Consider the following 27,464-nt stretch of genomic DNA (forward strand, 5'->3'; position numbering starts at 1 on the left):
TAAAAACCCTCTCCCTTCTGAAAGGGAATCCAGGTCCTTACAGAGATGGGGTAAAAAAGTATACACCTCTGCTACTCTCTCAGCTAGAGCATTGAACTGTCAGTTTCATATGATCCAATACCAAGAGTTTATGCTTGATCAGTTAACTAAGAAACTGTCCTCGGATGATTCTTTAGATAAGAAATATGTTCTAGAAATGGTGAGTAACATTCAGCAGGTTAGTAACCATTCCTTAAAATGTGGCTATGATGCACTGGAGGCTTCATTTAGATCAGCCATGACTGGCACAGTTATAAGAAGGCATGCATGGTTGAAAGAACAGGCCCTGCCGGATCATGTTAAAGCAAAGCTTTTAGATGCTCCTATGGATAAGGTCAGTTTATTTGGTTCTCCTGCCCAACAGGTATTGAAGAAAATGGAAGAGAAGGCAAAATCTGTACAAACAGTGAAAGATTTCTTACAGGTTCAGCCTCCAAGGTTTAGCAGGAACTGGCCTTCCAAAAATTGGTCCTTTCCAGACTCCTCTAAAACTCAGAGAGGCAGGAATAGGCGTTCAAGAGGCAGAAATCAATCCAGAGGAGGTGCCTACAGGGGCGCCAGTGGCAAGGTAACAACCAACGAGGCACAGACACAACCACTACCACTGCAACAGGACAATCACAGTGACTTGGTTTTGACACCGCCTACCAGGGAACAAATAGAAGCACCCTTAGGCGGAAAGTTAGCATTATTTTCAAAAAACTGGCACTATATCACAAGAGACAAGTGGATTTTGCAAACTATAGACCAAGGCTACAGGTTTCATTTCCACACTTTACCAGGAAAAAGAGGAATGCCAAACCTTCCACCAAATCAAAAGACAGAAGCTCTAAAACAAATAGCTCAATTAGCAAGGATGAGAGCTGTGGAAAGGGTGCCATCTATGGAACAAGGCAAGGGATTTTACTCCAGACTATTCCTGGTACCAAGAAAAGAGAAAAATTGGAGGCCTATTCTCGACCTGTCCACTTTAAACACATTCATCATTGTTCCAAAATTCAAAATGCTGACCCTACAGCAACTTCTTCCCATGCTGGGCAAGGAGTATTGGCTGGTGACTCTAGATCTCAAGGAGGCATACCTGCACGTCCCCATATGACCAAATTGCAGAAGATACCTCAGATTTCTTGCAGGATCAGAGCATTCTCAATTCTCAGCATTGCCCTTTGGCTTATCTACTGCGCCCAGAGTGTTCACGAAATGCCTGGCATCAGTAATCGCTCACTGCAGGCTTCAGGGAATCCAAATTTATCCATACCTGGACGACTGCCTGATACAAGCGGACAACAAAAACAAGCTAACAGAAGACTTACAAAGAGTCATTTGCTTACTACAGGCCCTGGGATACACAGTCAATATAACAAAGTCAAGACTGATTCCATCCCAAACAATAACCTTCTTAGGTGCAGAATTGGACACAGTAAAGCAGATGGCATTCCTAACTGCAGAAAAACAAGAACAACTTCCTCTCTACTTCTTGGCATTAACAAAGCAGAACAAACTAACAGCAAGGAAAGTACTGCAGGCCTTGGGCTTCATGGCATCCTGCATAATCCTGGTCCCCCATGCCAGACTACATATGAGAAAGCTACAGTGGTACCTAAAGAATTTATGGTCTCAACACAGGCACAGCTTAGAAACCGAAATACCACTAATTCCATGCCTGAAGCAAGAGTTCCTATGGTGGGCTCAGGCATGCCAGTCAAACCGGGTTTGCCTTCCACAGCATTCAACCAAGCCAAACCATTACAGCGGACGCCTCAGACCTTGGTTGGGGCCCCACATGCTGGACAAGTGCATACAAGGCTTATGGACTCCAGAGCAGCTGCACCTGCACATAAATCAAAAAGAAATGCTGGCAGTACAACTAGCAATCCAGAATTTCAGACCATTCCTCCAAGAAGGCCAGTTGATGATAAGGACAGACAACACCACAGTCATGTGGTACATCAACAAACAGGGCACTCATTCATACCCTCTATGCCGAATGGCCCTGGACCTATGGAATATGGCTCTGAGTTACAACATTCAGTTACAAGCAATTTTTGTACCGGGAAAAGAGAACATCCTAGCAGACATATTAAGCAGAACTACCTCGGATGCTCACGAATGGATGCTACACCCGGACGTCTTCAAGGCCATCACAAAGAAATGGGGACTACCACAAATAGACCTATTCGCATCCCCACTCAATCACCAGCTCAAGAAATTCTGCACAAGAACATACCACCCACTTGCTTGGAAGGTGGACTCTCTATCCTTCAGTTGGAAAGGCCTGACAGCATATGCATTCCCACCTCTTCCTTTGATGCACAAGGTGCTATTGAAAATCAAAGAGGAACGTCCAAGGATAATTTTGATAGCTCCAGATTGGCCAAGACAACATTGGTACCCATTACTAAGGAGCATGTCCCCGGGGAGAATGTGGACACCACCCCTGATTCCCTTGATGTTAACTCAGAGCGACTACAACATCCTGCATCCAAACCTGAAAACTCTGCAACTGACTGCCTGGAACATTACATAAGAGCAACTAACCCAGATTTATCCCAAAGGGTTAAAGACATTATCCTTGAGGCCTGCAGACCCTCAACAAGAAGGAACTATGCAGGAAAATGGAAAAGGTTTCTCATTTGGAGTACCGAGAGGGGCAAAGATGTGTCAAAGGTAGACATTGCCAACATCCTGGAGTATTTAGCAGAGCTTTTCCATACAGGCCTGTCCTATTCCTCCATCAAAATACATGCATCAGCTATTTCTGCAGAATACAGCTTCGATCCACCTGTCTTTTCACATCCTCTACTCAGGCAGTTTCTCAGAGGAATTAAGAATGTAAAACCTCCTAGGAAACCACCATTGCCAGCATGGGACTTGAACTTTGTACTAGAAAAATTGACACTTCCACCTTTCGAACCAGCAGCAACAGCAGATCTTCAACACCTATCCTGGAAAACTGCTTTCCTGCTGGCAATTACCTCAGCAAGAAGGGTTTCCGAACTACAGGCTTTAATGGCAGTACAACCCTTCCTAATCTTCCATCAAGATAGTGTCCATGAGAACTAATCCTACATTTATGCCTAAGGTGGTATCCAGAGTGTCTTTAAACCAGGCAATCCACCTACCTACCTTCTTTCCCAATCCACAGAACAGGGGGGAAAGACTGCTGCATACATTGGATGTACATAGACAGTTACGCTACTACCTGGACAGAACCAAGGGCAATAGAAAAACTGACCAGCTTCTGGTAGCATATGCAACAGGAGGGGAAGGAAAAGCAATTTCCAAACAGACAATCTCCAAGTGGATAGGAAATTGCATTAGATTCTGTTACTCCTACCATGGAAAGGAAATTCCACAGAACATAAGGCCTCATTCTACAAGGGCTACAGCCACTACTACAGCTTTCTTACGAGGAGTGGCTACCAAGGACATTATAGAGGCTGCTACTTGGACCTCCGTGCATACATTTGCCAAGCATTATAACTTACCTTTATACTCTAGATCCCGAGCAGGGTTTGCCACTGCTGTTTTGCAAGGGATCCTAACTACACCATAATTTCTTCTTCCTCCTCCCCTAGTTTGGCTATGGTATTCTACCCATTTGTAAGGACTGCAGATGCATCCTTGAAGGACATAGTACAGTTTTGTACCTACCATAAATGTAGATGTCCGAACAGGATAGCATCTGCAGTCAGGATTACCCACCCTCCTTCCCCTCTGTGGTACTCCTAGGGTATTTGCCCACCTAATAGCTAGCTGGGGGGGGGGATCTCTTATGGTGTATTTGTTTGTATATATGTACATACATGATAATTTTTTGTTTGCCTTCTACTATTTGGAAACATTGGCATTTATCCAAAAATGTAGCTATCCAAGAGGGCAACTGGCATCTGGGGCAAGAAACACTGAGGAAGATGGCGTCGGCTGATGCCTTTATACCCGAAGAACTGCAGCTATGACGTCGGGTGAAGTGCGACACCAGCCGAGGCCAGACCCAGACTTTGGAATCCGGCCGACCGAAGGGCTGCCTGACGACAGGACAACCCATTTGTAAGGACTGCAAATGCTATCCTGTTCGGACATCTACATTTATGGTAGGTACAAAACTGTACTATATGTGTATATGTATATGTATGTATATGTATATATATGTGTGTGTGTGTGTGTGTGTATATATATATATATATATATATATATGTATATATATATATGTGTATATGTATATATGTATATATATGTGTGTATATATATATATATATATATATATATATATATATATATATATATATATAAGCACACACTAAAAATGTCAGATTTTAAACTGGAAAATATATAATCATATACTTCAAAAACTTCTTAAAACGAAAGAATGAAGGAACAAGTGGAATTAGCTTTCGTTCTTTTATTATGTGACAAGAACTTTTTCAAAATGACAAGTGTATGTGAAAACCACAATAAGTATCCAATAGTGGATGTTGACAAACAAATCTGTCTGGTAGGAGTACAGTAATATACATGTGCCAATCAGTAGTCAAAAGAACGTTTTGAACTCACAGAAAAGAAAACCTTTGTGAATAGACTGTGAAAATGTCAGTCATTAAAATTCTGCTAACTGTAAAACTAGTGTTGCCATCTAAGAACATACTTATAATTCAGATTCTCATTAAAAGCCTGGTGGAGAATCTGCATTGAATCTGAGTTGCCACAACAACTCCACTACTTCAAGTAGTGTGTTTGTATCACCCATAAAAGATTCAATTATTTGTAAAATTAAAAAAGTAAAACCATTAGTCTGTACATGACAAACTGTGTTTGGCCAGAGCATTCCTTATGTCCTTCTTTCTGATGCCGCAAATGTTCTTTAATCTTCGAAAACAATTTTCTCATGATTTTGCCAATATAAAACGATGGGCACGAATTACACACACCAGCATATACCACGCATTCAGATTGACAATCATAGTAGCCATTAAATGTAACTTTAAAATTATTATGTTTGAATACATATGAACTACCTGTATGAATATATGGACAAGTAACACATGAACTGCAAGGGAACATTCCTATTAGAGAATCATTCAAAACTGAGGCATTAGGTAAAAAAAGGACTGTCCCTGTTTTTAAAAGAAGCCCTAAGTGATTTAGTTCTTTTATATAAGAATTATATAAAAAAACAGGTGCATCACCCAGTTTATTAACAACCACATGACTGTTTCTCAGAATGTCCCAATTATTGAGTAAAACGTTTGTAACTTAAATTTTTGTTAGGAATTCTTAGACAAGGTCGCATCCCTCCTTTCCCTACTAGGCTTCAATAATCTTTCCTCACACAGTCAACAAATTTTTCCTGGGGTGTTGGATGGACAGTAAAATTGATGGCCTACACCGAAGACCAAGTTCTGTCTTTTAAGGGCTTTTTCATGGATTTCTCTCTCTCCTTAATGTGACCTCAGCAAAGAGCACCTCAAGATTCAAGAACCCAAGGCATCCATGTTGCTCATGGTACCACTAGCCAGACTATACATGAGAAAAATGAAGAATGTTTGGCCCCCAGAGCCTTCATCCCTTGAATTTCCGGGTACCAGTACTTGGATTCATGAAACTGGAACTACAGTGGTGGAGGGATCACCTGCCTGTGAATCCAGGACCCTCTCTCTCTTTGATCCCTAGACCAGTCAGTCCAGATGTGCTCTTCAAATTTTGCATTGGGAGCAGTGTCCATTTGAGTTCAAGTGCAAGGCTTGTAGGATCCTCAGGACATGCCAAAACACATAAACGTAAAAGAGATGTTATCAGTGATTCATGCCTTAAAAGTTCACCACATAAAGATCTGGGTCCTCTTCTAGTGGTCACAGACAGCACTACCATGATGTGGTACCTGAACAAGTAAGAGGTGTACAAGGTCATACCCTCTTTGATTGGCAGTGATGGCCTGGAAGCTGGCCCTACACCGTTCTCTGACTCTTCAAGCCTTGTACATTCCATCAGAGAAAAACAGAGTGGCATACTAAGCAGATCCAGGACATACCCTTACTCTAAGCTCCATTTAGATGTCTTCCAGGACTTGATCCAGATGTGGGAAACACCTCAAATAGATGTCTTCTTTCAAAACAGACAGCTAAAAAAATTTTGTTAAAGACATCTATGCAGCCATGCTTGGAAGAGAGGTGCTTTATTATTTTCATTGTCAGGAATGTTCTGTATGCATTTCCAGCTTTTCCAGTGATTACCAAGATACTTCTAAACATTCAGAAAGAATTAACAAAGATCATTGTGGTAACCCCATTTTAGCCCAGGGAAAGTTTTTTTCCTCCATTTTAATGGAATTGTCCAAAAAACAATTACCGCAAGCTTCTTTAAAGATTGTGTTTTGCTCACTTTTTAAACAGTATCTGCCCATTGTTGTTTTTCTGATTGAATTATTAATACTGCTCATATAATTCGGTGATGTCCCTTTTCAAACTTAAAACAAATAGCCAGCTTTGGCCAGTTGTACATGTTCTAACTAGAGCTTGTGGTAATTGGTCCAGCCCCCATCAGTATTTTGCATTACACAAGCAGACAGCCATAGGTTTATAGTTTAGTACTGGCTAACTGCCCTTGTGGGACATTTAAGCCTGTCTAATTACTCCACTTGAGAATCAAACCCTGCACCTTGTGTCTGTAAGGTAAACACATTAACCATTATGACAGCCTCCCAGCCCTTTATGCCATCCTCCCAACCATCATATTCTTGGGGCTGTTGGAAGCTTGAAAATTAAGCATTTGGACTATGTTTTCTTTCCAGGGAAGAACATTTAAACTGTAATTAAAATATGACACTCCTCTTGCCATCTAAATCAGATGTTCTTCGTCTTCCATTGCTGCAGTCCTTACTATTGGGTATAGTCCGCATCCAGTCGGCCCGAATACCAGAGTATAAGGCTGACGTCGGTCAGGGCGCATTAGACTGACGTCAGTACGTCAGGGTACTAATGCGCATGACCGGCGACATATCCTCAGTCTTTTTTGCCGCGTGATCCGATGCAGAAGCAATTTTGCGAGTGCAGGTTGGCGTTTGAAATATTTCCAAACCGGAGTTTCAGACCGAATCAGAGTTGGCTAAGTACCCGCTGGGGAACATTTTGGTTTTTTCTTGCCTCAGTATTTAACCGGATGTCAGAAAAGTGAATAACTGTATTTCTTGTGGGAAACAAATACCTCATAGGGATTACCATACATTATGTATACCTTGTTTAGGGCCTGAGCACGACGTTGTTGGTTGCCACTCTTGTGCTAAGTTTAACAAACGCACTATTAAGAGGAGGTTAGACTGTGCCAGATTAGTGTTTGGGAAGCGTTGTAATTATAAAATGCCGTCGGATGCTCCGACGCCCGCTTCATCCAAGAAGCGCAAGGACAAAACAGCGAAGCCTAGGGTTGATGAACCGGCAGTCCTGGACGTCGGTTCTTTAGATGGCTCAGTGGAGCCAGAGGTTTTGCCAGGAGTTTCTATAGAGTCTCAGGCAGAAACTTTACTGTTACAGGATGTACCCTCTCAGGAGGCAGGCCAGGCTGAGGGGGCTTCTCAGGTAACTATTCTTCCCTCTCTTCCCAAAGTAGTTAGAGCCTCTCCTTCTATTGCCAAAACTTCTTTTAGAGGTAGGCCAACTTCAGCTTCAGTAGGGGCTTCTCCTAGCCTTCGGGTTCTGTACCTAAGAAACATATGCTTAAAATGGCAGAAGATTTGATTACTATGATTAGAGGTTCTATGGGCCCTCCTGATAAGAGGCCTAGAGTGGAACCAGAGTTTGACAGTTTTGAACAGGGTTCAGGGGCTTCTGAATCTTCTGCGGAAGATTTGCAGGAGTATCCTCATTATTCTGATTCTGATGTGGATGATGCCACTCCTTCGGCTTCTCCTCCTGAGGATTTTTCATTTTCAGAGACTCTGCATTCCATGAGGGAGCACTTTAAATGGGAAGGCCAGGATTACTCTGATTCCAGGAAGAGGCTTAGGGAATTCTTGTTTTTCCCCAGCATAGGCCCTTAGCTATACCTCCTGTGTTGAATGTGGTGGAAGATGTTTTTGCAGAGGCTTCCCTGAACCCTGATTCTTTGCCTCCTGCTCCTGTTAAACCTGATAGGTACTATAGGGTGCCCGAAGCTCATAAGTATTTGTTTAAGAGTCCTAGGGCGGACCCAGAAACTGTTTCTCAGGGGCCTAAAGGTGTTAAGGCCTCTGTGGTTAAAAATCCTGTTCCCACTGACAAAGAGGCAAGGGTTAGATAGGTGGGGTAAGAAAGTGTATACTTCTTCCACTCTAGCCATGAGAGCGTTGAATTGTCAGTTTCACATGCTGAAATATCAAAATTATCTCCTTTCACAATTGAAATCTAAGGTGGATGCTTTGGCGGAAGGTATTGATTGTAAAGACTTGCTGGATTTAGTTTATGTGTCTGAACAAGTGGGCAAGCATTCTTTGCAATGTGGTTTTGATGCTGTGCAGGCCTCCTCGAGGGTGGCTGCCACTAGTTCTGTTCTTCGCAGGCATGCCTGGTTGAGGGATCAAAATTTGGCTGAGCATGTTAAGACAAGGATTTTGGATGCTCCTTTACAGTCTGATGTGTTGTTTGGTTCACCTGTGGAAGCAGTTTTAAAGAAAATGGAGGACAAAGCTAAGTCTATGCAAACTGTTAAAGATTTTTGCAGGTACAGCCACCAAGTTTAGTAGAAATTGGCCTGCTAAGGGGTGGACATGTCCTGCTTATGATTCCCAGTCTAGGGTAGGTCTAGACGTGGTAGGGGCAGGGCTCAAGGTTCTTTAGGCCTAGAACAGGAGTTCACCTGCTCAGACTTCTGGTGAGGGCAGGGGTCAGTCCTTTCGTAAACAGACCCAATGACCTGCCTTTTCAACTGCCAGTAGATTCTCGCCTGGCAGCTCCTTTGAAGGACAACTGTCTCTTTTCGAAGGAAATTGGGATTTAATTACTCAAGACAGTTGGGTGTTGGACATCATTCTACCAGTCCCTGTGTCAGAAAGGGGCCTGGGATTTTATTCTCGCATGTTCCTAGTACCAGAGAAGGGGAACACGTGGAGACTGCTTTTGGATTTATCTCTCCTCAACACTTATCTGGACATTCCCAAGTTCAAGATGTTGACGTTACAACAGCCTTTCCCCTGCTGGGCAAAGATCACTGGATGGTAACTTTAGATCTCAAGGAAGCTTACCTTCATGTGCATATCAGGCTAAGTCACAGGAAGTATCTGCGGTTTCAAGCTGGAGATTCTCATTATCAGTTCTCTGCATTGCCCTTTGGCTTATCTACTGCGCCCAGAGTATTCACAAAGGTTCTGGCTCCAGTGATAGCTTACTTCGCCACAAGGACTTCAAATCTATCCTTATTTAGACGACTGCCTGATTCTGGCTCAAGAAAAGGAAGACCTTCTACAGCATCTGGAATATCTTATAGCAGTGCTAAGATGCCTAGGGTATTCTGTGAACGAAATAAAGTCCAGTCTAGTACCCTCTCAAGTCATGTGCTTTCTGGGTGTGAGACTGAATACAGCAGCCCAGATGGCCTTTTTAACCCCGGACAAACACCAGAGTCTGTCACTTTACTTCCATCAACTATCTCATCAGTCCGTGCTGACTGCAGAGACAGTCCTTCAAGCATTAGGGTTCATGGCATCTTGTATTCTGGTGCTTCCCAATGCCAAACTGCATATGAGGAAGTTACAATGGTATCTCAAAAATGTATGGACACAGCACTGCCAGGATTTAGACACTGTCATTCAAATAATACCTTGCCTTCAAAGAGTATTTTTGTGGTGGGCTCAGGAATGTCACCTAAACAAGGGACTCTCTGTGACCCGGCCAGAGGCGAGTCAGATTTTACCGACAGATGCCTCAGACATTGCTTGGGGTGCTCATCTAAATGTAAAGTGGATACAAGACAAGTGGCCTGCCAGACTACAGCATCTACATATCAACATAAAGGAGATGTTAGCAGTCCAGTTCGCATGGCTGGCTTTCAAGGAATTACTTCTTCCAGGGCAGGTGTTGATTCTAACAGACAACACAACTGTCATGTGGTACTTCAACATACAAGGGGGAACACATTCTTATCCTCTATGCACGCTTGCAATGATTTTATGGGAGACTGCGCGCTTGCACCTAACTCTTCAGGCAAGGTTTCTGCCAGGAGCACAGAACTCCTTAGCAGATGTGTTAAGCAGACAAATCATGGATCCCCACAAGTGGAAACTGGATCTTCATGTATTTCAGAAATTGACAGTGTCATGGGGAACTCCAGACATAGATCTGTTCGCTTCTCCACTAAACCACCAGCTGCCACAGTTTTGCACACAGGGGTTTCATCACACAGCTTGGAAAGTGGATGCTCTGTCTTTCAGTTGGACAAACCTTCATCTGTATGCCTTTCCACCTCTGCCTCTTCTTCCAAAGGTACTGTTAAAGGTCAGACAGGACAGGCCAAGGATGATTTTCATAGCTCCAGATTGGCCTCGGCAACACTGGTACCCTCTACTACGGAGTCTGGTAAAGAAGCCTCCATGGCCTTAACCTTTGATTCCACATCTGTTATCCCAGCAGGACGGTCATCTGCTCAATGTCAAGCTTCACTCTCTTCATCTGACAGCCTGGCATATTCTGTGTTGAAACACAGCAGGTCTCAACTTCCTCAACAAGTTTTAAATGTGATTATGGAAGCTAGAAGACCTAGTACAAGGAAAGTGTACGCAGCAAAATGGAAGAGATTTTTATTTTGGAGTAAAGCAAAGAATTTGGAGATTTCTGAGCCTAATTTGAGTATGGCTCTTCAATATCTTACTGAGTTACTGGACAAGGGTCTGTCCTTCTCTTCCATCAAGATTCATGCTGCAGCAATCTCAGCTCACTATGATTGTGACCCACCATTGTTTTCAGATCCTTTGTTCAAGCAGTTTCTTAGAGGGGCTAAGACTATAAGACGCCCACAGAGAGCCCCTAGTCCTGCTTGGGATCTCAATTTTGTGTTGGAAAAACTTACTCTACAACCTTTTGAGCCTGCGGCTACTGCTGAATTGAAATATTTGTCATGGAAGACTGCTTTTTGTTGGCTATTACTTCTGCAAGAAGGGTGTCTGAGTTGCAGGCCCTTATGGCAGTCGAGCCCTTTTGATTTTCCATAAGGATAGGGTATCATTACGCACTAATCCTTCCTTTATGCCTAAGGTGGTTTCTAGTGTGGCTTTAAACCAAACTATTCATTTGCCTACCTTTTATGCAGACCCCCAAAATAAAGGGGAAAAGATTTTGCATACTTTAGATGTACACAGGCAATTGCGTTATTACTTAAGCAGGACTAAGGATTTTAGGCAGTCTCAGCAGTTGTTTGTTTCTTTTGCTTTGAGTTCACAGGGCAAGCCTGTGTCAAAACAAACTATTTCTAGGTGGATTGGCTTTTGCATTGCATTTTGTTATTCCCATCATGGCAAGGAGGTTCCAGCTGGGATTAGGCCTCATTCCACTAGGGCTACTGCCACTTCAACAGCATTTCTACGCTGGGTGGCAACTAAGGATATTTTGGAAGCAGCTACTTGGAGTTCAGTGCATACTTTCTCTAAGCATTATCACCTTCCTATCTACTCTAAGTCTAGGGCTGGTTTTGCCACAGCTGTTTTGCAAGGCATGTTGTCAGCTCCTGCTTCTTTATGATTTGCCAGCCTCCCTTACCTCTGCTTTGGGATTCTACCCAATAGTAAGGACTGCAGCAATGGAAGACGAAGAACATAGTACAGTTTTGTACCTACCATAAATGTAGATGTTCGAGGATTCCATTGCTGCAGTCCAATTTACCTTCCCTCCTTCCCCTCTGTGTTTAGGGGTGGTTGTGTAGGTGATTTACCTGCTTATATTTTTGTATATATTGTTCATGTTTTGGTGCAGGTATTTTGGGCCTTGTCTTTTTAGGGTCTTCTGACATCTGGGGCAAGAAAAGACTGAGGATATGACGCCGGTCATGCGCATTAGTACCCTGACGTACTGACGTCAGTCTAATGCGCCCTGACCGACGTCAGCCTTATACTCTGGTATTCGGGCCGACTGGATGCGGACTATACCCAATAGTAAGGACTGCAGCAATGGAATCCTCGAACATCTACATTTATGGTAGGTACAAAACTGTACTTTTTGTGTGTTTAGTTTGTTCTTTATTTGAAGTTAAAGCTATTAATTTAAGGCATTTTTATAGTCTGTTGTGCTGCTTTTCAGTTGGTTTCTGTCCTGTGTATAGATGTGAGTGGGCCCTGATTTTGTTGTTTTTACAAGCTGTCTTCTGAAATTTTCTCACTTACCTACCCCCTTTCCCTGTTGTGCTTTTAAACTTTGAGGATTTTGAGCTGCCCACCCTACTGTATATCTGGTCTTGGAAGCTCCTCTGTATCATCTTCTGTATACCTGGCTCTAGAAGCTCCTCCCAATCTTATCTCCTCTGCTTGTCTTACTGGTTTCCACTTGAAGAAAGCGGTAAGTCCCTGCCATTAGGCTGTTAGTGTACATTGAAGTTGCCTTAGTTTTGTGCTCCTCATTGCTGGCTTGTCTACCTTTGAATTATCCTGTAATTACTTGTAGCTAATTGTTAGATTTGTTTCTGGTACCTTTTCACTTGTGGCTAATTAACGTGTGTTCTTTAAGAAGACTGGGAATGCATTTCTCATGGCAGTAGGTGTAGTTCTGATCTATCTGAGTTGGGATACTCTTAGGCTTAAGTGAGAATTACTTGTAGCTAATTGTTTTTGTTTCTGATACTTTTTCACTTTTGGCTGACTAAAGTGTGTCTTTTAATTAAAAAAGCTAGGATTGCATTCTAGTGGCAGTAGAAAAGTAGCCTGGTCTGTCCGAGTTGGGAAGCACACAGGGAGGATTAAAGTGAGATTGTTTCATCAGCCAGAGGGCTTTTAAGGACTTGGTTGTTTTGGTATTAATCTGCAGATGAGAGCTACGTTTTTTTGCTTTTATATTAAGAAGTCACAGAATCATCCATCTTGTGGCAGGTGTTTACCTGTTCTTTCTGAGTTGGGATGTACTCCAGGGACCACAAAGTGTAGTACTCTGTTGGCCAGAGGGCACAGAAGTTAGTTTTCATCTTTTTCTGTCTGATAAAATTAGGATTGTTTGTGCAGAGCAGTGGCAGTTATCGGTACCCTGTATTTTAGCAAACCTATAACGCTAGTACATAGGACTTTACCATGTAACACAGAAAGGATTTGCATGGAGCTAAGCTTAGGACAACTAGTTAGTTTTTCAGGCAACACTAATATCAGGTCATAGCCCTATCTAACACCTAACTTTAATCGTAGACACCACTCAGGTGACCCCAATAAAACCAAGTCTCGTACCATAATATCCAACTGTAATATAGGTCTTGTCAACATGGATTTGCGATTTCCTAATGTCATGTGTCCGGCTTGGTAGATATTGGCATGGAGAGACAATGTAGCAATTGTCTCATGTACTCGGACAACCTTTTAATCTGACACATTATGCAAGAGGTATACATACTGTAACTTCCTTGGAAGCAAAAATCTCACAAAGATGGTCAAGAACATACACACTTCATCCTTCACACACACTGCTCACCATACACACAGACTTTCTTATGCTGAGGCACTTAAAAGAAACCTTTCCAAATCTCAAAGACCTCCTAAGCCATCAAACGGCAACATATATCCTTAAAAATTACTAAATCACACACCAAAAGCAACACCACATAAAAGCCTACTCCCAGTGATCCCCATGAACAAAGTCCAGAAGGCAAGCAAACATTTTACATCCTGGTTGTCATAGGGGTGTCTGTTGTATGACACACAAATGCCCCTCTCATTGGGATGGACATGGTGAAGATAATGGTTAGTTGCCTATCTGGAGCTAGGATCCACACAGTCATGCACACACTTTAGTTACTGCACCTTCGGTACCAATGTGATTCCATCATAGTCCATGTGGGTGCAAATGACCCGACAATACCTCACTGAACTATATGAAAAGAGACATTGTGAATCTCTCTGAATATGTCATAGATGTGTATTTGCCTTTCATCTAGCAGCAATCTACCTTCCCCAAGGATGATGCCACAGTATGAACATAAAGTGATTTGAATTTAATAATTGGATTAGTTTCTGGTGTCACTCCAGAGAGTCTAAATGTCTACCAGCATGGGAGGACATAGTTAACATGGTTGCATTGCCAAGAGTGGTCTGCACCTTTGTCCCCTTGAGCTTTTGGATAGTGGCTAAAACTTTACCCACCCCTTTTGAGCATTTTTTACATACTGGCAAAATGACAACACTACAAATATAGCAAAAAAAAACCCAATGCAGCCTTAAGGTGTTACTGCTTCATGCTTGAAGGCTAATCAAGAAACTCTACAAGCCAGCCTTACTGAGGAGAATATAAACATAAACATCTGTGTTGTTATTAAGACTTGGTTTAAAGCTACAGAAAGTAATCCAGCAGTGCCTTCCACACATTTAGACCAACAGCAACACAGATGATGCCTAAAAGTGAAGGTATCTCTAACTACATTAGCAACAATTAGCAACAAGTACAAGTCCAGGTCGGTTAAACAGGGATGATACCCTGGAGTTCATCCAAGTCTCCATAGACAAGGTTAATTACCATGTCCTGCCCAGCTACAAGTCACCCTGTATGATCCAGCTCTTACTTAGACCTTGTAGAGGCACTAACCATCCAACCAAATACCCAGTTCATGAGAACCTTTAACTACCCCTTTATTGACTGGGAAAGATGCACTGGCTCTAACTCAGACACAATATTCCCTGGACTTTAGCAACACAAACAATCTGGATTAGACAGTGCCCACTCCAACCAGACGATCAGACGCATTGGATTTGGTACTATAGTGTGGGAGAATGCTGCACCCCCACCCCTCATGTCACTTCCTCATTGGTGAGGTCAGTCCACAAAGCTGTCTCCATTGAAGTAAAAATCAACACAAAAACCCCAACTTAACCCATAACAGTTAGTAGCTATTCTAAAGCAAATGCATTCTATTAAGCAATAGTTTGTCAAAACTCACAGCTCCCCAAATCCTGAGAATGCAGCTACCTGTGCAGAATTATTTGCAGAAAGCCTGTACAAACTTGTAAATGCCTGCACTGAGGCTGCCATACTTACCAGAAGTAAGCCTAGATCTAACACCAAAAACAAACCCCACTGGTGGAATCCTTACCGTAACACGGTATATAACAAAAGAAAAAAGTAATGGCCAAAATCAAAAAGACCAACTCTCTTCGAGAGAAGAACTGTCTGGTTCAACTAAAGAAACTGAGAGGTCTAATAAAGTCCAACAAAGGCAGTTATGAGATCAGGATCAGGATAGCCTCCCAGGCTAAAGACCATCATAAGACCATCCTCAGGTATGTCAGGATCCGTAAAGGTACTACTCAGCAGTGTGTAGAATGTTTTTGGTAAATGGCACAACCTTCACTGATCAGGGTGACATAGTCTGTTGGCTGATAAATTCAGCCCTTACTTCACCTGCTTCTAGAATACCCCCCCCCCCCCACACACACACACACATACACACACACACACACACACACTATAAACATGGAGAAGGTCCTGGTGGCACTCGCGATGGCCCAAAACACTGATTTGTTGGACCCCAACAATATCCCCAGTTGCTTCGAGCTGGTCAGTAAGGCACTATGGATGAGGGGAAAATGGTGCATACCACCTATCTTGCCCTGGTCAAGTCATTCTATACAATACCAGGTCCGATAATTCTCGTTACTAGGCATAAATCCCTACATAACTTGCTGGATTGTTGGCTGGCTTTCAGAAAGTACTCAAGTCAGGATCAGTGAGACCAGCTCCACCAGGAGACCTGTCACCAGTGGAATACCCCAGGGCTTCATGTTGTGCCTGCTCCTGTTTGGCATCTATTGCTCGAAAGCCAAGACTAATGTCAAAGGCCTCTGGCTCTCCAGGTTTGCAGATGACTGCAAATTGGGAGCAGTCATATTCCCCTCACAGCACCAGCATCCTACAAGAGGATCTCACACAAATGACTGGTGCCAAAGCCATGGAGTAAAACTCAATGGGAAGGAATGCATTGTAGTGCCCTTTGGGGATTTGTCTACCCAAGCTAATTACTCCATCTGTAAAACACTCCTAAGTGTTGATTCAGTAGCTAGGGATCTGGGAACGTATGTAGACAGTGATCTGGCCTTCAACAAACATGTAAATATAGTAAGAAAAATAATTCTGTCACTCAGCTTATCCTGCTTGTAATGTTTCATCTCCCAAGTCCCTGCTTACAACTGTCAAAGGTACCAAAACTTGTCAGAGATTTGGGATGCATGGCTAAGCTTAAAAACTAATCATATAGTTGTGTAACCCATGTAGCACAGCAGCACAAGTAAAACCAAAAACAAAACTCCACGGTGTCTACAACTTGGGGTAGTTTAAAATATGTTTGTTACAAATTAAAGACAAATGTTGAGTGCTTTCGTCCTATCACTGGACTTCTTCAGAACTACTAATCCATAATACAAATCACTCTTGTATACCTCTTGAGGCATGCAAGTTTGTGTCTTTCGGCTTTTCCCGGTTAGGGTTCGCCACAGCAGAACTCCGGTCCACTAATGATTGGTAGTGGATTTTTACGTACCGGGTTACCAACCCTGACGCACAACCTTCAACAAAGGCACGCCCCATTCAAGTATGCCTCCACACAGAAGACGCTCTAGCTGAGAATCGAACGGGACGACGTCTTACTGTGAGGCGACAACGCTACCGCAGCACCACCACTGCGGTAATCCAATTAAACACCTTACTATCCTAAATCAATACCGTTAACAAATATTTACTGTGTATTACAAAAACATACAATAATCTCTTAAAATAACGACATGATAAAATGTGTTGTGCAAACTTGTAAAACCATGTTGAATAAAATATTACAACGTTACTAAAACATCACAATTTTGCTGTTCTCATTTTTAATACAGAATTAATTGAAATATGTTCATTCAGACCAGGCTTTTGCACAGCATCCAGTCTAAGTTGCCAGAGGAGTTCCTTGTATTCAGTCTTGTTTTCCCAAGCTCCTCCTCTGTCATCTTTTGGGACTATCTCGAGAATACCAAAAACTAATTTTTTAAAACCCTCGCATATACAGGAATGTTTCAGTAGTACATTCTTTTGGTTAGTCCTTATGTCTCATAGATGTTCGTAAATTCTCTTAGACAATTTCCTGTCCATTTTATCTGCATAAAATGAATGACACAAATTACAGAGGGCCAAATATACCAAACCACCGGTGTTAGTCACCTTTTTTAAAAATGACAGTTTAAAAAATATTGTTCAGGGTAACATTCTCTTTATCAATAAAATATTGACAGTAATTGCACCTTCCACACCTGGTAGTCCCTGTCTTTGGGAACCTGTAAACCTTTCGTTTCTATGTATTTTGTATGTGAAGGTAGGATTACTGCCTAGACGTTAAAAGAGCTCCTCATCTGTTTTCAAGATTGCCCAATTCTGGGTTGTTATATTTCTTAAGCTTTGGTTCAGTTCTTTGTATTTAATAACCATGGCATTTTAAAAGGTATTGGGGCCCTTATAAGTGCTTGACCCAATACTCTATAATAAATCTGGTTTGCCCAAAATACATGGGAACTTCATTCCCCTGTTCTCCTCTACTTCCTTCCTTAATGCTTTCACCATTTCCAAGGGGGTAACCCCTGTCCAAAAACATAGAAGTCATATTGTTTTGTTCTTCCTCAAACAGAACTTCGTCTGAATTCATTCTAGCTGCTCTGATAAACTGTGCTTTTCACCAAGTTCTTCTTACAGTGTATGGGGTGCCCACTTTCATAATGGAGATAATAATTGGAAAACGTCTCTTATCTATATATACTTGTCACTAATTTTTCATTTTTTATTCTAAGACGAATATCCAGAAAATGTATATCATATGCATTCATATTATGGGTGAACCTTAAGAATGCCGTTGTTAACTCAGAAATAGTTCAATTTTCATAGGGTCGCCCTTCCATACAAAAAACAAGTCATCCAAAAATCAGGAGTAGGAGAACCCTAGTGGGGAAAATTTGGAATTGAGTAACATTTTTCTACCAACCTAACAATGGCAAAAATGGGGGCTCACACTGCCCCCATTGCCATCCCACTAATTTGTTTAAAGCATTCCTCTTCAAAGTGTAGAAAGCTGTTAGTCAAAACTAATTCCATTAAGTCCACTAAGAAGTGGACTCCCCGATCATCAAACATTTTACTTTCTAGAAGTATTTCTTCAAAAGATTCTAATTTTGATGGGGAATACTCGAAAAAACGTTCCACTACATCCACAGTCAAACATGTTAACTCCTTGCAAGAATATACATCTAACTTGGCTAAGAAATCCCACAAATCACATAAAATGTGTGGGTACCGACTCGGTACAGGCTTAACTTTCTTGCCGATGTACACAGCTAAGGGGTATGTTTTTGATCCTTGTGCTGCCACTGTGAGCCTTTACAGTGGATCCTCAATTTTTGTGTAATTTAGGGATACCAAATGCAGCTGGAATGATTGGATCCGTATCAGGAGTAAATACTCCTTGAAAAAGGGCATCTTCCAAAAATAGAGCCATCTTTCTAAAGGCTACTTTGATTTCATTCCTAGATACAACGGTGTAAAGAGCATCAAGAAGCATTTTATAAATTTTTAGTGTAGTCCATTTGCATCGCTATCATAACCCCTCCTTCTTTATCGGGTTTCATTACCCTAATAGATTTATCCCGCGATAGGACATCTAACCTTCATTAGTCAAATTTTGTGGGCTCCTTAATTTGCCACCATATAAGGCATAAAGGTCCCCTTCACGAGCTTTTTCAAATATCTGCAGTGCTCTATGAAGTGGGGGTTTAAAAATTCTTTTTTTCTTAAATGGCTGTATTGCCATGAAATTCGGACCATCCCTGTTAAGGAAGGACAAATTCAACTTACTAGTAAAAAATGTTAAATCAATTATTGTCTCTGCTATGTTCCCTTTGTGTCTTGGGATGAATTTAAACCCTTTTTCAAACAGTGTAAAATAAGTGATGTCAGTGACCCAATCAGTAAAGTTAAAAATGTGAAAAATTTAATAAATAGATTTTAAACTTCCGAGTTGTGGACACCGTGGAGTTTTGTTTTTGACAGCTTAAAAGGACCCTTGTGGTTTTTTGCCTAGTAAACCCCTACAAACCTATAAGCAAGGCTATAGCATCCTGGTCCAGGGAAGTTATAGTACCTCTGTACTCCGCCCTTATCAGCCTGTCAATTCCTTTTCAAAGTCCAAAGCAGGCTTTGCTAGACCATTTTCCTGGGACTCATGCAGCCTTATCCTTCCACACCTCATGCAGGGCAAGCTTTGGAAATCTCCCCATAATGTCACAGAGGTAGAAGGAATGCTGAACATAGTACAGTTGCATAAGTCTTACCTGTAGCAGTAGATGCTCAAATTCCCCACTGTCTCAGTGGCACCATCCACCAGCCACACCCCCCAGGTAGTGCATAGCTGAAGTGGGTTTCAGCCTCTCTGATTCAGTTATTGTTGAATTTGTTTTTTGTATGCTATTGTGATTGGCTGTGAATTTACTCTTGCTAAATGATTCTGGCTTCAGGTACTTTCCTTCTTTGTAGAGGTGAAAAAGCCTGAACACTCACTTTTTATGACAGCTGAAGGCTTCCCACTATGGTTAGGCTCAGCCATTCAGCTGCCCATAGTTTTTGAAAGCTGGTCAGTAGGTACCTTGGTAGATAACCCAGATTATCACAGATAGTGACAATTTCCAACATCAGCTGTTAAGGTATGTAGGACTTGCACAACTGTACTTTCCCAAAAAATGTCAAGCACCAGCTAATGAATGACTGTCCTGGGTATCAGAACACCTTACCCACATCTCTTGCCTCAATTTACCTACCTCTCTCACGCCAGGTGTCCCCCAGTCTCCTAGCATGGGGTCAAATAGTTTCAGATGGATGTGGAAGTTGATGCAGGAAGGATTATCTTGGCAGTGGATGGACTTCCCTCCTCCTTTCAAGGGAATTCTCCCACATCCACCCAATAAGACATACCGGTTTCCATCAGTGCTGCAACATATGCTAGAAGCAGGGTCATAGAAACAGTATCTGCAAATCACATGGGCAAAGGTTTTTATTCTAAGATATCTTTACCAAAGGAGCTCACTTGGAAACCTATGCTTGATTTGTCTTTTTTCAGCCTTTATGTGAAAGTTCCAAAAGTCAAGATGGTGACTATACAATCAGTGCTTGCACTGCTTCCAGACCTTTGCCTTACAGTAGCACTGTTTGTCAGAAATATCACATACCCATTGCTCACAGTTTCAGGAAGTATCTAAGGTGTGAGGTAACTGTGTCACATCAGTTTTTGCATTGCCATATGGGCTGTCCACTGCACCACAAGTGTTCACAAACTGCGTAGCCTCAGTGGTGGCTCACTGCAGATTGCAAGGCACAACATTTTTCATTCAGATAACTTGCATATTTATGCAGTCTTCTCTCAGATGTTTGGAGTCCAACAAAGGTGTCCAGCTACCTGTCGCGTCTGGGATTTCACTTGAACATACAGAAGTCTTGTGCTGCACCTTTTCGCAAAAGTCTTTTTGGGGTGTATGATATGTACAGAAAAGTTAATTGCTTACCAGCAGATCTTTTTACTTTTTCTGAACAGCTTCAAGCTCCGGCAAAAGAAGTTTTGAGGAGTCTAGCCCATTTGGTATCCATTATCCCCATGATGTCATTTGCCAGATTACACATTAGAAAAGTACAGTGGAACCTAAAAAAAATTCCTGGACCCAGAGCTTATACCCCTTGGTCTTTCAGATTCTTGTGCTGGGGTTTGTAAAGTGAGAATTGCAGTCACGAAGGGATGAAATGACTTGTCATTCCAGGACTGTCTTTTCCAACCCCTGTCTAATCTGTCCAGATGAACTCTTCGAATTATACTTAGGATGCGGTTGCCATGGGAGCAAAAGTGCAAGGTTTGAGACTTTTCCAACAGGCCAAAGTAGTAAACATCAAGGAGATGCTAGCAGTGGTTAATGCTTTGAAAACTGCACTGTCTGTGGGCTTTGAGTCCTTTATGGTTGGTTACAAACAACACTGAAAAAATAACTAAACAAATAAAGGGTACAAGGTTATATCCTCTTTTCTTGTTGGCACTGATGGCTTGGGAGTTGGCTCCTCAGCATTCTGTGATGACTCAGGCCTCCTACATGCCATTAGAGCAAAACATTGTGGCAGATGGACAAAGTAGATCCTGGACAAGCCCTCAAGTTGAAACCCAGTACAGGCATGCTCTAGGACTTGATCCAGATGTGTGGGACATATCTGTTCACCTGCTTACAAAGCAGTTAACTAGAAAATTTAAAATGGAGACTACCTTTTTGCCAAGCATGGAGAACAGATGCTCTAATATTCCCTCGGTTAGAAATGTCCCTTTATGCTTTCACCCTTTCTAATGGTTTCTAAGGTAGTTCTATAGATGCAGAAAAAATACCAAAAACCACTGTGGTGACTTTTTTGACCCAGGCAAAATTGATTCTCCTTTCTTATGGAATTGGCCAAGGGCAATTATAACAAGCTTCCTCACTGGCCAAGGGCAATTATAACAAGCTTCCTCACAGGCAAGATGTACTCACACAGTGCATGTGGAGTTTTATACAGCCCAGACATCAATAGTCTACAATTGACTGCTTGGATGATTCCATTTTAATACCTTTTGGTCACATTTTTCACAGGTAAGTACAGCAGGTACTCAAGGGGACAAGAAAACCAGCTACTAAATAGTCTTATGTTGGCATATGGAAACGATTTTCTAGTTGTTGCCTTAATAGTCACAGGGTCCTGAAAAGGAAGTAGCACCTCTGGTTCTAAAATGTTTACACGAGCTACTTAGATAGCTTGCCTCATGTTTCCATCTACGTGCATCTCACAGCCATTTCAGCTTGCTTGTGTAAAGAACAGCTGTCTTGTTTGTGGTCAAACATTTTTTGAAAAGAATATTACACAAGACCCCCTTGCAAACAAAGTCCTCCTTTTTGGGATATCGGATATCAGTTTGTTGTAGGACTGATCTAAACTCCTTTTGAACCGTACTTTCTGACTAATTTGTGGTTCATTACTCAGAAAATAGTTTTTTCTTGCTGCTCTGACATCTGCAAATCAAGTATCTGAGTTGCAGAGTCTCATAAGGTGGCTCACACAGCCTGTCTTGACCTTGTCTAGGCTTTCAACACCATCCTCCATTCTGAAATTATAGCTAAACTCACTAAACTAGGTATAAATCCCTACGTGACAAGATGGGTTGCCAACTGGCTCACTGACAGAACCCACACTAAAAGTTGCAGACTCCAAATCTGACTTCAAATCAGTGACAAGTGGAGTACCACAGGGTTCAGTCCTGGGACCTCTCCTGAAGGCCTCTGGCTAACTATGTTCGCAGATGACTGCAAACTAGGTGCCATTGCAGAGTCCCCAAATGATGTGGACATCCTACAGAAGGGCCTCACTGAGACAGATGCCTGGTGTCAGAGGCATGGGCTCAAGCTCAATGCCAAAAAGTGCATTATCATCTTCTTCGGTAAAAACTCTGTACCCATGAACTACCACACAATCGTTAGTCTACTTAACGCTGAATGTGTGATAAGAGACCTTGGGACCTAGGTGGACAGTAGTCTCTCCTTTGATAATCACATCACCACAGTAGTCAGGAAATCCTATGTGGCATACCATCACAAAAGGGTTCTCATCCAGGAAAAAAGAGATCATTGTTCCCATCTACTCGGCACTCAGACCCATTATAGAGTACAATGCCCCTTTTGGAATGTACATCACAAGACATCTGCAGCAGCTGGAAAGGCCACAGAAGTACCTCACAAAGAAGATTACTGGCCTCAAACAGATCATCTACACTGACCATCTCAAAAAAATTCCAGCTTTACTCTGTAGCATATCGCCTACTCAGAGGAGATCTCTGCCTAACATATATAAAGCTATGTTAAACCCAGAGCTGTTGGACATGCTACACCTAAAGAAATCCCAATCCCTTCGAGCTGCACACTCTAGGGACCTAACCTTGTCACCACAATAATCAGGACATGCTGGAGGGATAGATTCTTGTCCCAGAGACTTCCTATACTCTGGAACAAGCTACCCATCTATGTCAAGCAAAGTTTCTTATTAGCACTCCAAGAAAAATCTTGAGTGGATGGGAAATAGGAAATGCACCCCGTGGATCATTTATGTGGTTCTGCTCGACAGGGGCACAGGAAATTAACTTTCTTGGGTGGCGTAAGCCAGTACACCTAGTTGGCTAGGCTTACTTAGGTCGTTGGGCCGATAGCCTAGTACCTACCTATGATAGGTGAACCCTACCATTTTTCATGGAGATTGGGTTGCATCATGCACATTCATGCGTAATTTCTTATTTTACCTTGTCAAACCATCAATCTCCCAGTTTTCTTCCCAGAACAAAAAAAAAACAAGGGAGAAAAGATTGTGTACACTGGATGTGCAGTGGGAGGTCGGGTACTACCTTGACAGAGCCAAGTCCATTAGGATGGCTGAAAGGCTATTTCTTTCTTTGCTTGGACTGAAAGGCCAACCCATGTCTTAAGACTATAACCTGATGGCTGTCCTCTACAGTTGTGTTTTGCTATTCCCACCATGGTACAAGTATTCCAGGCAATGTTATTTACCTGGGCCTTTTCCTCTTTGATGGCATACTGGAAAGGGGTTGACTCAAAGTATTTTAGAGGCAGCAACCTGGTTTTCTGTTCATAACTGTACAAAGCACTGCAAATTGGATTTCTTCTCTAGGTCCAGGACAGACTTTGCTAGGACCCTTCTCCAGGGGCTCCTGGGCACTTATCCTTCCTCCTCCCAGGTAAGGTAAGGTTTGGGAGTCTACCAATAGGGTACTGCAGCAGTGAGAATGAAGAACATAGTGCAGGTGAGTCATATAGTCAATTTCTTCACTATTGCAGTAGACGCACCCACCTGCTATTCCTGTTTGTAGATGTCTGAGGTGGGACACAACCTCTTATCATGGTTGTCTGGATGATTTTTATGGTGATTTACCGATAGATTCGTCCTGAGCCAAGAACCATCAGTCTTTGTTTCTCAGGGGTTGATAGGCCACACCCTTTTTGGATGGAAGTATAATCGGTGGCCAGAGTGACAGGGAGGTGAATTAGAGATTTGGCAAGCTATCAAGGTGCTGTGTCCTTGGCAGGACACTATCCATAGGCTGCTGCAGCAATGAAGAAATTCAAACATCTACTGTTAAAGTGGGACTTGCACAACTGTAACTACTTTTTATGCAGTGGGTTTCGTCTTGTGCATTTTCTTAATATAATTGTTTCTGTGGTTGATGCATCTCTGGAAAAGGGGAATGTCACTCATTGAAAAAGGTTTATTTTCCTGTTGACAGACCTTCCAACTTGCGATGTCTGCAACTTTGGCATGTTGCCACTGTAAACCATGTTTTCTGCATGTTGCACTAATTTTATTTTAACATTGTATGTTACTGGCTTTATGTTCAGAGCTCATAACATATTTTTACAGAGACGAATTTATATATTTTTTGTGTACTTGTAAATGATCCTGTGTTTATTGCTTTAATATTCCATCACAAAGGCCATCTGCTAGAACTGATGCATCTTAGGATTGGAAGTCTTTTCTATATACAAGTGGTCTCTTTCCATTGTATATGTATTCAGAATATTATCAATAAGTTGTATGTTCTAAGTATGGCCTGCAGATAAACATGGAGCACAGTGTAGCATCTTGTAAAGGAGTATTTTTTCATTATTGAAACTATTTATGTACAGGATTCAGAGTTTTTTAATTCCTTGGGTAAATCAGCAAGTTAACTTTATTACAAGCACTGTACGTTGTGTATAATTAAGAATCTTATTTCATTTTGCTCAGTGCCATTTTCTAGTTTGAATACATGGATTTGTATAACTTTTATTTGCTGTTTGTTGCCGTAGGTCAGTGTTATGAGAAACGTTTCCATATATCAAGTTAATGGATCGAGGCCTGATGGTTTCTTATCAGCTGTGACAATGGGGCAATCTTCTGACAAATTTGATGAAAGCAGCCCTTTCTATGGAGGTGAATCACCAGATCCTGAAAATGAAGATAGTGAAGTGAAGAAAACTGTTGCCCCAGTGGAAACAAGTATCATTACTGAGATAGTTGGTACTACTGAAGAATATAATATAAATTCGGGACACTTCTCTGTAGAATCTGGCCGTTACAGTTCTGAATCTGGCCCTTACAGTTCTGAAATTAGCGTAGTAGAAACGAGTGAAAATAACAATTCTTGGCAAAGTGTTAATGATCCTTGTATTCCTGTTCGGACTTCTGATTATGATAGAGCTCATGTTCCCATACAGCTTTTAATAGAAACTTCTACCACAGACACAGTTATTGGTTACAAGTTGACACAAACTAATACTAACCAAAGTGCTTCTGCAGAAAGTTGAATTATGATACTAGTACTTACACTGCTATGACTCTCTCTTCATGGCTATATTGAGCCAAGTATGGAAACGTGGAGGCAGTTCCTTCTCTTTTTTGAAGGCTGTTAGAAAGACTTAATAGAAATGTTGTGAAGTTAAATCAGCAATTTAAAGGTTCAGGCATATCCTTGATGATTTCATCAGTATGTCTGTATTGTTAGAACTACACATTTCATCTAAGATGTTATCCATTGTAATAAGGTTGGATGACCCGTTTCCTAATGAGCTATGCATTAGTCATACACACCATGATCCTTGTATCTTATGTAATCTAATTTAGTGATGCAAAACTTGTATTAGTACCAACTTAATATCATCAGGATTGTGCTATTCAGCCTGTAGTCCATTTTGTAATGTAGATTGTTGCATTATTGAATGAATTGCAAAGGGTTATTGAGACCCAAAAAATGAATGCAGCCATACAGCGTCGTGTAACAGTAGCTTGCTTTCTCTGCATTCCTTTTAGCAGAACGCCATTTGGGAAGACCAGTTCTTCCTTGTCTTGTGAATATTACCTGTGATGTCCCCTCCTGCGAGCTAGTAATCAAGGAGCCTGAATCCTCCATACTGACACTGGTGAGGGACATTCACTTGGAAGAAAAATAGATACACTCAGGATTTCCATATGCAGCTCTCTGCATCAAGCACAGTTTCCCTTAAGAGCACACAGGGAACACACTCAGTACGGGGGCTGGGTTTCCCTCTGTCTCTCCAAGCCCCCAGTAAGACTCCCCACTGGCACAGCTGTAGATTGAGTCCTCAGCCAAGTGTCCAAGCAAAGTCCTCCACCACTCTCTCTGTGAAACCAGTGCTTTGTGTTCCTGCTCCAAGCAGCTGACACACAGAGACTTGATAGATGCACACACACACACACACCTGGCAAAGGCTGGCACAGATGTACTCACTCTGCTACCCTTTGTCGAGACTATAAGGTAGTTACTGCTACCAGACACTCCAAACCCACTACTCTAAGGCTGTTGCAAGGGTACCCAATTATACTGAGTGAAATTAATACTAATATAAATGGTAATGTTTACCAAACAGCAAGGCTTTCAGGAGTGGCTACAGTGGCACCTAATAAATTAAGTAGTCTCAGAGGTTAAAATATCTTCTAAAGGACCAGCCAGAATGAAAAGTTCAAATATAATTAATAAATAATAAAAGGACATGAAATACTAAATATCTGCTTACATTGAACACCAAAGTTGCAATGACAGGAAATATTTGAAATACAGATGAGTAGATTCACACAGATACAGCAAAACAGTGTTTAACTAATCTCACTAAATTTTCCTGACTGATCTAAAGAATTACTGTTCCCTGCATTGACCATGGAAGAAACTATTGCTCCCATGGTTGGCCTTCTTCCAGTTACAAAAAGAAAAATTAAGCAAATAGCCTTTGCTAGCAGAGCAGGCTAGTAATTTTCCTCGGCCACAAGTAGATGAATCTGCTGGTAGCCATAGCTTGTCCCTCAAACTACCAATATTTTACCCCAGATACCTCTGTTGTATCGCCAACAGCAGCTATCGACTGGGGGTTAGCCATGTCTTGTGCGGCTTTTTAGGTCCCCCTCAGTGTGTAAGGGAGCTCCACTCTTGTCAATCATGGGAGAAGGGAACAGGGATGACTTCCCAGTTTGGTCAGAATGTTGTGCCCATCCCTGTGAAAGCTGTTTCTGCCATTAATATTGTTGGTGTCATTTTTCCTTTCTAAAGGAAAGTATAACCTAAACATGCATCTACTCCTCAGATTTCCTTAAACAGGAGTAGTTTACTGGAAGAAGAAACCAATAGATTTTTCTCCTCAGTTTTCTCATTCG

The 27,464-nt window shown here is 41.9% G+C and overlaps 1 protein-coding gene across 1 annotated transcript in view; it reads left to right on the forward strand.

Moving 5' to 3' along the window:
• Window positions 1–26,291, forward strand: part of LOC122805367 (interferon gamma receptor 1-like) — a 612,289-nt gene extending 585,998 nt beyond the window's left edge. The window contains exon 7 of the mRNA XM_044075464.1: window positions 25,109–26,291. Within this exon, the coding sequence (XP_043931399.1) occupies window positions 25,109–25,606 (498 nt within the window). The 3' untranslated portion in view covers window positions 25,607–26,291. The remainder of the gene's footprint in view (window positions 1–25,108) is intronic.
• Window positions 26,292–27,464: the final 1,173 nt, after the last annotated feature.

This window comes from Protopterus annectens, chromosome 1.part1 (assembly GCF_019279795.1).
Source record: "Protopterus annectens isolate FY-2018-M chromosome 1.part1, PAN1.0, whole genome shotgun sequence".
NCBI lineage: Eukaryota > Metazoa > Chordata > Ceratodontiformes > Protopteridae > Protopterus > Protopterus annectens.